Source organism: Ptiloglossa arizonensis, chromosome 7 (assembly GCF_051014685.1).
Source record: "Ptiloglossa arizonensis isolate GNS036 chromosome 7, iyPtiAriz1_principal, whole genome shotgun sequence".
NCBI lineage: Eukaryota > Metazoa > Arthropoda > Insecta > Hymenoptera > Colletidae > Ptiloglossa > Ptiloglossa arizonensis.
In genome coordinates, this window is record NC_135054.1 from 11,224,298 (window position 1) to 11,239,590 (window position 15,293).

Sequence of the window (15,293 nt, forward strand, 5' to 3'; positions counted from 1 at the left end):
AAATGAGATATCAGATGGTTCGAGCACATGCAATGACTTTCATTCGTTTGATCATTTCCACTCCGGTATGGATAACGCCCACACTAGGATAAAGAAAAGAAAGAAAAAAAAAAAAAACGACAGTGGTCGTTTACTTTTACTTTACACTTCTCCTTCTGGAACGATTATATTAATATCGGATCGTAGATCGATCTTCGTCGCAAGTTGATCGTAAATGACAATAATACGCGAACTCGTCGGGCGATATTTCGGTAAATTCCGTATTCTTGCTCGGAACTGGCGTATCACGAAAGGAATAAAGTTGCAGATTTACATCTTGATCAATTCTCGCACACGTACGCCCGAAGTTTTCGGATTTTGGCACTCCCAGGACGAAAACAACGATCCCTCCCTAAGATTATGCACATGCGACGCGAGAAACGTGAGGGTGATTATGTACAAGAAATGCCGCAATAAATAATACCGGTGAGCCACACCCGCGCCGAAATGAACGTATGACTGAAGCCCCTCGGCCCTTTTCAATGGCACGTAACAACTGCGTGGACAATGATATTAACAAACCTGCCAGCCAATTAGTAGAAAAAAAAAAAACGCAACAAATCCTTCCGGTGAAAATTATTTACAATTTATTAATTCAATGTCACCGCCATTACTTTTACGTAGCAAGCATCGAGTCTCCTTGGTTTAACGAACAAAAATGTTTAGTAGTGACATCACTTACCTGCTTCGAGCTCTCGTGAAAAATATTAAATAATCTCTCTTCGACACGATAATCTTTTCTCTCTCCGATCGGCCAGAAATATATATACATATATATAAATATATAAATAAATAAATATATATATGTATGTATATATGTATATATATATATATATATATATATATATATATATATATATATATATATACCAATATCAAACCAACAAATCAGTTTCGTACAACGTTCAACTTTCCTTCAACCGTTGAAAAGGAATATTTTTCTCCATCGTGTTCGAGAACAATTTTCAAAGCGACCATGCTGAATTGTACACAATGTCTAATTTTACAGCTTATGCCTCGGCTGATATATTTATACATACAAAAGTAAATTTACATCGATCGTTTATACAATTGAAACAAGCATGCATTTCTAAGAAATTCTTGAAAAAAGATATTCCTTTTCCTGTTTGCAGAAACCAATTTTGATAATACTTGGATCAATGATTACGCGCGGCGATAACGTTTTCTCTCTCGTATTTTCGTGTCAACTTTCGAGGTAAATAGACCTTGAGCATTAAAAAGCATTACCAAAGCGAACACAATGCAACAAGCACTAATTGTCATGCAGCTGTGCCATTGTACATGCAGCGAACGAAAACAAAGATGAACAAGCAGTACGAACAAATTTAAATTAGCAAATCGATGTACAGTTAAGTGCATGCATTGACGAAACGTGGAAACAATATTAGAGAAAAATTAGTGTACGGAAACGTGTTTCCTTAAAGTATTTTCTATTCTAGTAATCGATATTGCTAGAGCCAGAAGCACTCTTAATAATGACATTCATTGTATAGCAAACATTGACAAACAGCAATGCGTGGCTATCACATTGTGCAAACTTAACTCGACAAATTGGTACGCATCGAGCCGTTGTTGTCGTACGCATTGCTATTCGTCGAATTACTACTACCGTAGGTACCATTTTGATAAAATAACGTTCAACTAGATACTACGTTCTGAGAAATGACATTTCGAAAGTATTCTAAATACTCTACTCTTTATTCGAGTCTCGACTTCGATTTTCAAACCGATAAGTTATCAAATTCTTTAACGACATCAACGTAGTTTATCATAACTTTATAAAACAATTTTGGTGCCCGTTTCAATGAAATCGAATATCAAAATGACGTTTGATACTAGAGCCGAGCTATTTATGCTACTAATGCACGATTAACATCTAAGAATACCATACAATACTGACCATCTTGGTCTTCATGCAGGGTAGAATGCATGGAATGGATGGAGTCCAGTTTTCGTTTGATGCCGCGGCCGAGGGCATGATCCCTGCCCTCGCACCTCACTGTGCTCACCACACCTTCGGCTTGCTTCAACGTCTCTGTCGTATAGATCTGTCAAATATAACTCGATCAACTCAGGCACAAGCCTACCAATCGCATGCTAATATCTTTTTCAATCTAACGACTGCCAACAACTCGCTCGTTTCTGTATCGCTAAATCTCCCTTCTCTCTCTTCCTTTCTCTCTCTCTCTTTCACTCTCTCCCTCTTTCTTTCTCTCTCTCCAGCAAGATCCTCATCATCATCATCATTCTTTCGATCGAGCGTGAAAAAACATAAGTGAACTAAAAATATTAACAGAACATAATCTACTGCAACATAACGGTCTCTGATTCGATTACAACATAACATACGTACAAACGTCAGAAACATTAACGCGATGAACATTCAGAGAGCCATTAGAAAACTTAGGTTTTCTACGCTTTCGATGGCCGAACGAAAACAGTTCGATTCAAATTTCATTCTTCGAAGCATGCAAACGAGAAATGATACCAAAGGAGACGAGAAATCCAAACTCTGATTACGCATGCTCATCGCAAGGTATGTTCTTTCTTTTTTTTTTTTGTTTTTGTTTTAAATAATTTAGGAACAATGTATATCAGATATAATTTCTATCGAAAAGATATTGTTTAGCAAAAATTTATTTTTTCTCTGTTTGCCATTATAAAAAATCATGATTTTTTTTTTTTTTTTTTTTTTAGTGACCCGTTAACACACGGTTGAGCATACAAGTTACATTATTGCAATGTACATTTTAAATAATAACGCTAAAAGCGAGCTTAACGGCTCGGCCCACAAAATGTCTGCAAGTAAAAATTAATAACGTTAAATACAAACTAATTACAAACTTAATAGTATCGAGTGAAACGCGTAGTAGGCTCTTGCGAGAAGGGAATGCCACTAATTTCTAATTTAAAATGTACAAAATTAATTAAACAACCCATACGAAAGAAAGATGCTTATTCTTCCGACGATGAGTCAGTCTCCTCACCGTCGTCCACCTCTTGCGCATACACGAATGGATTGTAAATGTATGGATTTATATAGGCCTGTTTACTTGGCGAATAGTTAACGACAGCAATGCCATTAGGGTCAGACCTGTAGTTATACAAATGAGGATAGAGCCCAGATGGTGCGGCAATCCCAACGCTTACATATTTTTGATAATCGTCGTTTTCGGGGCAGTATGGAACGCCTACAGATTGGTCGTCCAAGGACTTCTCTTCCGAGTTCTGAGCGGCGTCGTCTTGCTCCACAATGTGCTGTACAATTTGCGAATCGATCTGATTGCTTTCAACGCAGGGCTTATTATTGAATTTAGTTTGGGGCAGCATCGTGTAATGCGCGTGGTCTGGCACTAAAGCTTGCTGTCGATAAACGTTTGCATTGGGAACATAGTGCTGGCTATGATAAAGGATCGGCTGATAATGACTATGACCTACAACCGGCAACGTATTGACGTCCATCTCCGTATAAGAGACATCTGTCATTTCTTTAGTGACGCTTAGCTGATCTTCCACGGGAGAGTGGTCCATTGTGTCTGAATATATGGAATGATTTGGTGATGAAGTGTCCATATGCTCCTGTGAGCCAGCGTATGTGTTTTCAGGGTGTGTCGTATCGGCTGGCTGGTGCATGTCTGTTAGAGTTAGATGACGGTTGACCTGCTCTACATGGGTACCAACCTGGATCCCAGTAGTCACCGTCGATTCCACATAAGTTTTTCCATGGAGACCCGGTTGGCTAAGTGTTATTTCCTTAGTGGTGATACCCTGAATTCTCCAGTCCTCCGACGGCACTGGTACATCGGCTGAGTCGGGCTCGCTGCTTGATACGCAATGAACCATTGGCTGAAAACGTAGATCAATGATTAACACGATCGACGGATTCTTCGCTCAAGTCTTCGCGCAAAGGAGTTGTTGGACACAAAGGAGAATGGTAATTTTCGTCTCGAATTATTTACACAATCGAATTCGACAATATGCAATCGTTCGTCTTTTCGTCTTCCTCGAGAAGCATTGATACAACAGCGCACTACAATTAATTATTCGTGACACAAATGAATAGTCTTATAATCGTATAAATAAAAAAAAGTATCCCAAACATTTCATCGATTATAATCGATATTAATATACGTTAATTTATCTAAAAGAATAATTTTAGGAGAGAATTTTATTACCATAATATTTAATCCGTTACTTATATCTTTTTCTTAATGTTTTAACTCTACGCTGTATCGAACAATTTATATTACCGTGGACGATGAATGATGCCTAATTGTAATCGGCGGGGCCGGTGAAGCTGCTCCATGCGTTGTGGTGTCCACAGCAGGGCTGTTCGACCTCTGGCTATTTCCTGGACTATGTGTGGTGGTATCTGGAGGTGATCCTTGCCTCATCATAGCCGACTGAGCCATATTTGCTTGGTTTCCTGCTGTTTGCGTAGAAACAGAATGTCTTGCCATCAGTGGACTGTGTTGGTCGCTCTGTTGTGCAGTTTTCTCAACCACGGTTGTACTACTACTGGCGAGAACGTATTGTTGTTGTTCAACATTCTGTTCCGCAGATGGTGAATTTACGCTGCTCTTCGGAGAATTCGGCGCCTTTCCCTGAATCATGCCAGAACTTAAAATATACGACTGATTGTGATCAATGTTCAAAGAAGGATCAACGGCCGTTCCATTAGAAGCTGCAGATTGAAAGTTAGGTATCTGATTGTTGGACACCATGGTTGTTTGTTGCTGCACGATCGTGGTGTTCTGTTGCACGAATGTTGTATTCTGTTGATTGGAAGCCGACGAGACGGCAATGTTTTGTGCGGTGCCACAAGGTACCATTAACGTTTGCCCGTTCATTTGTATGAATTCTTGTTGCCCCTGCATATTAGACGGTCGAACTTGCGAAGCGTTGAACGTCACTTGTTGATTCGGACTAACATTAGCTACAATTGGACTTAACTGGTTCCCAAATGACGTGGTTCCGTTTACTAGGAATTGACCACTGTTCGGTGAGAGAAATTGTGCGCCCGGACTGTGCTGCTGAATAATTTTCCCACCCGTTGCTTGCGGTGCACGAATAACCATTCCAGCAGGACCAGCTGCTAAGATGCTTTGACTGGGATTGAATATCCCGCTGTGACTTTGAACCGGAGTTAAGACGTTCTGACCGTTCACGTTCTGTATCTGCAACTGCATGCCAAGATTTCCTGTGTCTTGTAACAATGTCGCTGTCCCATCAGCGGACATGACCATACTTCCGATACCAGGAACAATGAATTGCTGAATGGTTGGGAAATTTTGAACCATTCCAGCAGCTCCGTTCAATAAGTTCACTGGCTGGAGAAGATTGATTTGCTGAGCTGGCTGGGGATTTGTAATAATTTGCTGGGCATTGAACTGAGCCGACGTTGCACCGGCTTGTCCATTCATTACCAATTGGGCAGGTGCTCCACCCTTTCCTGGAACGATGGTCAACGCTTGTAACATCGGGCCGCCTATGCTCTGAGTTTGAAAGTTTTGCTGTGCGAAGTTTGACTGCGATTGCATTAACATGCCAGCATTCTGTTGAGACGAAGCAATATGTAACATCGAAGCTACTGTCTGAGGGTTTGCCTTACGCTTTTTATACGCTTTCTTTTTACTTATTGCCGATTCGGGCGACAACAATGCTGGTTGCCGATTTACCATTCCTTGACTCGCACCAACATTTCGCGTAACATCTTGGTTCGCATCCAGAATTGACTGAGCATTTTGTATCACATTACCAGTGGCCACGGTTAGATGCGGTATTTGAACGTTTTGTCCTATACTATCCATCGTCATGACACCAGGTTGTATAAGTACAGGAGTCTGAATAGTGTTCACCAGTACCGTAGGTTGTCCTATAACTTGTTGAGCTACACCAACCGCAGGAATAACCTGACTAACAGCACCTGTTACACTGGTAACCATAGGCGATACTGACAACGGTGGCATAGAATTGGAATTAGAAATAATTTTGGGAGGCGGAGGTGCCATCACACCGTTGATGCCTGATCCTGTGCTAGCCATTATCAGCTGACCGCCACTGGACACAAGTATATGACCAGGAGGTAAAGTTGAACCAGCGGGATGTTTTAGTATTCCACCTGATGTGAGAACATTATGAACGTGGACGTTAGATTGAGGATGTTGTTGCGGTTGTTGTTGCTGTTGTTGATTTTGCGGTTGTACCGGTGAACTGGTACTGGTATGAGGTACTTGTATACTACTGACGACACTTTGCACCATCTCTAGTGGTGACTTCGAAACACTTATTGCCATCGATGGTTGACTACTCGGGAGAGTTGAATGTGTGGTAACAGTAGTGGTTGGTATATTTGTTAACGTTGTCGCTGATGCTTGATGTTGAGGTTTATTCGAGAGTATATCTGGTATGGCGGGGTTGGGTATTCCAGAAGGGGTATTGATCGAAACTGTAGCTGTATTCGCTCTTCCTGCTAGTACAGATGTAATCGTGTTGCTGCTAACGGTGTGTCCACTTGCCATTGTAGTTATCACCGACGATGTACCGCTAAAGTGATTCATCGGTACTCTGGAAACAGCATTTACGGTGTGTGGATGTGGCTGATAACCATCCAAAGACGACTGTCTCGTAGTTTGTCTTTTGGTTACTTGAGGTGTAATGTTGTCTGAAGCGGATGAGGACGTTTGTAATGAGGACGTACTAAGAGGAACACCACTTGAGTTCGTTGTAGCGGAGCAAGGCGTTTCGGAACGTTGCTCTTGTACACCACTACTCATTGACGACTGTGATGGTTGCTGGGCCTGAGGCGTTAAGGGTTGAGATGGCACCTGACCAGATGTAGCGTGCGAATGAGGCGTCGGCGGTTGCGAATAACTATGAGGCGTCGAAGGTTGAGATGAAATAAGACTTTGCGGCGTTGCCGGCTGTGATATTCCAGGTGTTGACGAAGCTGGTGTGTCCGAATTTGCTGGACTATTTGTTCCAATAGGAGATCCATGACTGGTGCTTACCGTACCACCTTGAATCGGTCTTGAATCAGTTTGCTGTTGATTGTTTTGATATTGCTCTCCAAATGTAGATGACGTAACGGGATCATCGCGTTGATCAGAATGCATCAGGTACTGACGTTGCATTTGCTGTTTATATTGATCCTGTACATAGGATTGAGTGTCAGCACTAGTAACGCAACCTTGACAAGGACTACCCTCCGAATCTGTTCCTCCATTGCTCGACGTTGGAGTCATGCTACTGTGTACAACAACAGGTGAGGTTGCATGATTTTTCACAGAATTAAATGTTGATGTACTCGTAGGACTAACACTGGAGGAAGGCTTTGGTTGTGGAAGATAAGCGTTATTAGGCAAATGCGATCCGTGACTCGTTTGTGGCGTTTTTGAATTGTTGACCATTCCCACTTGTGAACTACTGACACCGGTTTGTCTTGATATCGTACTGTTCAACAAAGCAGTCTGCTGTGCAAGATAACCGCTAGGGTCTTCCAAAAACGACGGGCCGCTGCTATTAACAGTCGAACCTATCTGACTATTATTCTGATGATTTTTCTCATTGAATTCGTCAATTGGACTTGAAGCTGATTGATCGAGGCTATTGTTCCTAACATCTGTAACGCTATGCTGGCGTTGTTTCTTCACCATTACTTTACTAGACTTTGCCTTTTTGCGAGCCACTTCGTCGGTCCATGTGGTAGCTTGTGGAATGTGATGATGCAAAGGTGGAACACGATCGAAAGAGTTACAAGTAATATTTTGAACCGTGACGAGAGAAGGCTGGTGAGAACCCGATACTGATCGATTTTGTTGCCAAGGTGGTGTTCTCGAGGTGAAATGCATATTACCGGGCTGCCCGTTTGGTCCCATACCAGATTGTGCTTCAACAGCGTGATTGGTGTTCGGGCTCCTTCCCGCCAGATTAGGCAAAGTGTATTGCTGCTGATGTTTAACATCTGCAGTAGTTCCCTTCGAAGCATCGAAATTTCTCGCAGGATACTGAACCTGATTCTGAGTGTACATTCGCTGCACGTTTTCGTGCGAATTGTTTGCTAAGTTTCCATTTTGTACGACGTGGTGTCGCTGCATTGGATGGTTATGCAACAAAAGCTGCTGCTGCTGCTGTTGTTGTTGTTGCTGCTGCTGCTGTTGCTGCTGCTGCTGCTGCTGTTGTTGTTGCTGCTGCTGCTGTTGTTGCTGTTGCTGCTGCTGCATTTGCTTCACATTTAAATCTTCCTCCGTAACAGAAGGTGTACGGTTGTGTCGATTTTGAATATCAGCAGTGTTGATCGTGTTCATCACAGGACCCGAAGTTTGTTGTTGCATGACTTCTAGCGAGTGATGGCTCAACTGTTGAGTAGGATATTGCGGTGGTACGCACACCTGAGGTACTTGTTGCTGCTGCTGCTGTTGTTGTTGTTGTTGCTGCTGCTGCTGCTGCTGCTGCTGCTGTTGCTGCAATTGTTGTATTTGCATTTGAAAATGATCGGTTGGCTGAGCTTGCATCACGTGCTGATTGGGTTGGTGTTGCTGCGTTTGTTGTTGCATTTGATGCTGATGAAGTTGATGTAACTGAGGATGAATAGTGGGTTGAGATGAAATTTGCGACGGTTGCATGTGATGTACATAATTCTCCGACGAATGTTGAGGATTATAATTCGCAGGTTGTTGATCAACTTCTTGAGTCAAATGCTGCTGTTGCTGTTGCTGTATCTTATGCTTTTGCATTTGCTGCATATGCAATTGCTGTTGTTGCTGTTGATTTAAGTGTTCCTGTTGCTGCATCACGTGCAATGGTTGTTGATTCAACTGATTCAGATAGTGCGGAGCTTGTTGTTGCGTTAGTTGATTCACAACCGCATTCTGATGTTGCGGTTGTTCTTGCTGTTGTAATATCTGCATATGTTGCATTTGTTGATGATGCGGCAACAACTGTTGAGGTTGTTGCTGCTGCTGCTGCTGTTGAGATATATGTTGTTGCATAAGCTGTTGTTGCTGTTGCTGTTGCAATATAAGCTGTTGATGTTGTTGTTGCAACAGCTGTTGCTGCTGCTGAGTCATGTTGTTAAAATTAGCGCTCTGCTGATTCATGATCAGCGGATTTCCCATTAGCATCCCCGACATATTATGCTGACCTAACCTTTGTTGAGGATTTCTCGTTGCGCAGCCGTTTACATCCTGATTTTGCGAGGGTGAGTTTAGTGTCTGATGACAGATCTGTTGATTGCTCTGCTGAACTTGCAAATTGGGAATTGCAATTGGCCACACCTAAAATAGAAGTAACTTTTTTACGCAAGCTATTACAGTACAAAAATAATACGACGTAACTAATTATTCAAAAGTATTACGAATTATTTATAACTGACAATTCGTACGCGTTACGCATACGATTAAATTATATCGAACTATGAACATATTATTTTGGAAGACATTTGATAATTGAAATTTAAGATTTGTCTACTGTTTCGTTTAAAATATCGTTACATTACCTGCGATCCATTTGGCACCGAGGATCCTTGAACTCCAGATGCCGCAACAATAGCCCTGTCGCGTTGTGCCATAAGTTGTGAAACTGAGACTCCGGAAAAAATGCCTCCTATCCCCCCTAGTTTTCTCTTCTTCTTTTTGTTGAGACCATCTGCGGAACGAAACAAAGCAGACATTAATAAAGCGGTTCGATAACTTTTCACTGCTGCGTATTTAACGAAATCAAGAAAATACTTTAGTTCCTAATGGAATCCTCGAGCATCGTAACTCTTCAAGATCACGGAAAATTAAAATACGACTTATCCCCCTAACTCTAATTCCAGCCCTCCTTCATTTATTATTCAGGCGGCTTCAGACTTCTTAATGAACAAGTGTTCCATTTGAAGTCCCACCACAAGGTTAAATCCTATTTAGCGTAACACTTCCAAGATTCATTTGTGACCCTTCATTCACCAACTTTTCTCCTTATTAGCATATTCTACTTCTAAATGCATCTTTTTTTCTCATTTCTAGATGTCTTCGTACCGTAAAGAGAACAGTAAAAAATAAAATTAGGTTCTGCTAATTCTTTAAAATGAAATTTCTGTTGCAGTACAAGTTATTCGGAAACATTATTTCCTTAAAATTGTATTAAAACTTTTTTTTTATTATAATTTATTTCTTCCACAAAAACTTGCGTGAAATTATAGCTATTCGTCTCATTAAAAATTTAACACGAAACTACTACCTAGCATTTACACAGTTGGTAAAATGTATATAATTTTAATCGCGTACGATGTAAATTGACACGAGTATTACAAAGTTCAACAAAACCTTCTAATCTGATTATATGTTTATCGATGTTCAAATATTTAAACTAATTTCTTAATTTTTACTACTTATTCTCGCGATGTTTCGGTATTAAGTATTTAAGGCAACAACGATAAAACTGAGTGATATATACTTAAACCACAAATTGGTATTATGACAACAACGAGAAGAGTAGTTGAGAAACTTAAATTTTCGAGAACTTGTTACAAAACTTGCACGATTCGATACGAACGAAAATAAAAAATAATACAGCAAATAATAAAATAGGAAGAATATTATTTTATCGAATTTCATCGTCACGAATGTGACGAATCTAAAAACACACTAAACGAGTATTCACGCTTTATACCTAAAATTTTAAGAAACAAATAACTGTTTCGTATGGTTAAACTAAAACAAAGCCGTGCGATTCTTTGCAATTAATGGTTCACAAGGTACGATGACAACCGTTCACGCTCCGAAATTACCTTGATTTACGAGGATAACAGAAAGCAGGATGGTAAAAGGGTGCCAAAGGGGATGGTTTTCAATGACAGTCTTTTATCCGTAAGCCCACAGCGGATAATTATTCTCCACAGCTTCAATAGGGAAAGATAATTCGGAAGGGAGAGAGGGAAAATGAAGAGAACAGGGAGAACGGATGGGGGAAAGGGGACGAAGGGCGGATGTAATAATGAGTCTACCTAGAAGCAAGCCAGCTTGTCTGCAACGACGATAGTTTAACCCGATTTCCAAGAGGGCGAAGATTTGCGTAAAATCTTTTAAGCATCTCGTGGCTTCCGGAGGAAGTTCGCACGAACGCGTAAAATTCGTCTCCCTCTTCGAGCCCAGAAAATCTGCAGTCAATGGCTTACGTCTATAAAACTTGCCTTCGCTAAATCTGACGAAGGAAAGATGACGTAGCAATTACGAAATACGGTCTACGGGTTTCAAGATATTCGAAGCTCGATGCTGGAAACGTGGGCGACTATAAAAAAAGAAAATAATTCTCTGTTCCCCCCGATAGAACGAACCGTCCCTGTCGCGATATTTTCAGCGAACAACTCGGTTAAGGTCGTTCCGTTCGTCGCTGTTTACTCTCGACAAAAAACGACTACCTATTTGCAATTCCAGATCGTTCTCAATATTCGAAATTTCAACCCCTACGAGCACACGTGTACTGTACAACTGAGATGCTAACCGAGGATCGTTCCCATCGCTTTCGAGCAACCGTCGCAATATGGATCGGAGGAGCTTCGATATTAGCAGGCTTCGATACGGAGCTCAGGACAGGCCGGTCGGACCAACGACCATAATTATAGTAATCTCCGTCTCGAGACCACCGGCCGAAACTTCTCGCTACGACTGACTAGCGGAACAGCGGGATTCGAAGGCACTCGAATTACTCGAACCCAACAGAACCTCGTCCAACTACTTCGCCAGCTCGATCATGACGATCCCAGACGTGGATCGGACGTTACGACGTGGTCGAGCCGTTGGTGCGGACTAAACGGAAGTGGCGTAAAATGCGCTTGCGCGACCACAACGGGACGTCGACCGAGGACGACTCGGAGGTGGCTTGAAACAGTGTCGGCGGGGGTGAACATCACTCGGGGCAGGCGCAAGAATCACAACCGGACACAGACGTTGGACCGCAGTTCCTCTTCTCTCTTCTGCCATTCAGAGTGCCGCGGCGCCGCTGCTTCTTCGTACGAAATTAACCCTTATCAACTATACGTCTACCACCACCACCTACACCACCACCACACGCCCATCCACCTTCCACATCGTCGTTTTCCTTCCTGTTTCCCCCCACCAGCCCCACCATCCAAACTACCATCGTCGCGTTGACGTCGCTGGCAGCGAATGGTGAGCGGATTCTTTCCTCCTCCCGGGACTTATTGATCGCCCCGGACGATAAGAAGACACGAGCCGGCCGATTGGTCCCTTTTCGGGCATCTCACGGGGTGCGCGACCTCTAACATCGATAGAGAAGCTGTCCCGTGTCAGGATTACAGCGACGGGGACAGTCGAATGCTAATTCCTCGATCGTTCGAGGCATTCCCCGACGAGATTTCGAACGTTTACGGATCCGTACGTGAAACGTGTTCAAAATCTCTTACCAACGTTTTCATCAAACGTGTGCAACGACTCAACCCTTTCGACTCGAGAGGAGATCCTCGGTAGACACTTCATTCGGTGTAGTATTTTCGATCCGGGAAAACTTCGTCGTTTGGAATTCAAATTGGAATTGAAATATTACGTTCTCGTAGAGAGTAAACGCGTGTACGCGAAGTATATAAAAATGTTTCTTTTCAGATGAATTTTACGACTCGAAGGATTTTCTCGAGGCGTTGGTTTCTGGTAGCAAAGAAGCCTCGAATAAAAAGGGCTAACTGCTGTCGCACGATTCGGTCTCTCGGCGAATTTGGTCATTAGAGTTGAGATAAAGGACCGAAGAAGTCGATGTATATGTATTTTTTTTTTTTTTTAATGGAAACTGGTAAAGTTACTAGAGAGAGAGTCAGAATTGATGGTTCAGAGGGAGCCTTGGAAGTGTTTACTGTCTTTTAAAGTAGGACGATACAGTGAAGGACAACGCTACCAATATTTTCGTTTTTTAAGTTCTTCAAGGACCACTTACTCCGTTTGACACGGACAAACTTTAAATTGATATTGACTCGCGACATTTAGCAAATTTGTACGACGTTGCACCGTTGTATCATTGGGAAATTTAATTTTGAATATTCGTTCAAAATTGTTATGGTTACTTCCACGTTACGATACATAAAATAACTCAAAAATTGAATGTACAGGTTCTATGTACTGTTATTTGTGAAAAGGTTTGTAGAACTAGGATTTCTTTTACCGATTTAAGTTTTCTATATTTTTTGCACATGTATTTGGGAGATGTATTCGAAAACTGAATACCAAGGAGCTCCATGATAAATTCTTCAAACATTGCTATTCCATCTCTGGTGGAATTTCCTCAAAAGTATGAATTTTAATTCCAAATCTACGCGACGTAAACAAGATTTACTTTCAACCGTGTAATCAAACCTTTGCAAGGGTAATTACGTAGAAAGTCAAAAACCAAATGCATTGCACTGAGAGTGCAACCTTTCTGATTCTATGATTCTGTTTAAATTAGTTGTATTCGCGATAAACTTGACTACGAGCCAATTCTTAAAATTGTATTGAGTTGTTCGAAAAGTCATCTCGTTTTTTTTTTTTTTGGTGAAAATGGAACACGACTTTTTTAGACCGTATAAACATTTTGTTAAATTACATATCCTCCATTTTGGAAAACGAAGTGACCTTTCCGAACGACCCAATATTTTCTAGAAAATTTGCCTCGGATAAAATGTTGCGGCAATCGTAAAATCTTGGAGACGTGTAACCGCGTTCGAACGTTTCAAACTTAGGTGTTCGTAACCGTGACAAAGCAATAAACGGAGAGCTGTAGATATTTGCTCCGAAAGGGTAGATAGAGGCGTGCTCCCCGTGAAATCGTTTTCTCCGAGATATCAGCGTCGCAAGGCGTATCGCGCCGCCGTTAGGTCGGCGTGATCGATCGAACAGCGGAGAACCTGCTCATCGAGGAAAGTTGTTTAACAGAGCAAGAAAGACATATCAGCGAGCAATCGATCCTGTTAACGTGTCTCGGTTCTCTGACGCGCGTTGCCGGTATCGTCAATCCAACGTAATCGTGTCGACAAGATTCATTTACACTTGCACGACTACCGACAAAGCGACCACGCTGACACCACAACCGGGTTTCTTTCGACCCGCACATTACGATCGTAATATTCCTACAAAGATGAGCGATTCGATACTCCTGAATGTTTAATGGAAATACATTACTCGAAAACCACAATTATCCGAATATCTTTGAAAGATTTTTCGTTCGTAATACCAGAAGACAATTTCGAAATATTGCAAATACAATTTGTACATTCTACTCTTTTTAAGTCGGTAGATTGTAATGCAAATACATTACTTGATAACTGTAATTATCCAAATATTTTTGAAAGATTTTTCATTCGCAATACCAGAAGACAATTTCGAAATATTGCAAACACAATTTGTACATTCTACTCTTTTCGAGCCGGTAGGTTGTAGCTTACTCATAAATTGTTTCCACTTTATACATTTTTGAAGAGGTTGAATCGACCATTTTCCTGTTCAGGATGAAATTTTTGTATTTCTTCGTTTAAAGCTGTTAAAACTTTTATTCGATGATTTCCATTTTTATACACTTGGATTACTGAAGGAAATTAACAATTTTAAGTTTCCTTGAATTTATTGCTCGTATGAATTCTGTGAAAATAATTAAAAAAGCACGGTAAAATTAAAACAAGGTGACACAGTTGAATCTGGCAAACGAGTAAGAACATGGACTGCTGTTCGAGAAAAAAAATGTGAAGTAGATTCGATAATAGGAACAATCGTGTACACGGTCACGTATAATGTGCAATAACGTTCTCGATAAAAGTCGCAACTTCGGCTCCTCTCGAAAACTTTTAACGAGTGAAGTAGGCTATTATATTTCAGAAACTGACAGCTTTTATCTCGAACTGGAGCTGATCGTAGCGTGTAATACCCGACGAGAAAACCGATCGCGATGCACTGAGAGTGAGCGAGATACTGCAACATCGAGTAGGTTTTGCATTACATGCACTCGGTGACCAAAAATTCACAGCAACGATAAATATCTGGGTGCAACTCTAATACAAAATTATTTTACAATTCTTGGTACATCTTTATTCAAAACAATAGACAAATTAACCAAATTTACTCGATAAAAATGAATCCAAACACGATCTCCTTCGAGCAATCTTAAATGAAACGTTAAAAGAATTTTTCGTTTTTGAAAAACTTACAATTACGTATAATGGAAAATGTTTCGTATAAGGTCGTGTTTAGAGTTAGTTTCATCGAATACTTTCC

General features: G+C 41.2%; 1 protein-coding gene across 3 annotated transcripts in view; it reads right to left on the reverse strand.

Moving 5' to 3' along the window:
• The window catches only part of LOC143149431 (uncharacterized), a 471,911-nt gene that overhangs the window by 8,553 nt on the left and 448,065 nt on the right, over positions 1-15,293 (reverse strand). For 2 of the 3 annotated variants that reach the window (XM_076316770.1, XM_076316771.1), the window contains exons 4-7: positions 9,557-9,705; positions 4,311-9,335; positions 3,742-3,906; positions 1,961-2,108 (exon numbers count right to left, since the gene is read on the reverse strand). In XM_076316770.1, the coding sequence (XP_076172885.1) occupies positions 1,961-2,108; positions 3,742-3,906; positions 4,311-9,335; positions 9,557-9,705 (5,487 nt within the window). Of the gene's footprint in view, positions 1-1,960; positions 3,907-4,310; positions 9,336-9,556; positions 9,706-15,293 lie in introns of those variants that run through there. The other variant, XM_076316769.1, reaches the window with a different exon arrangement.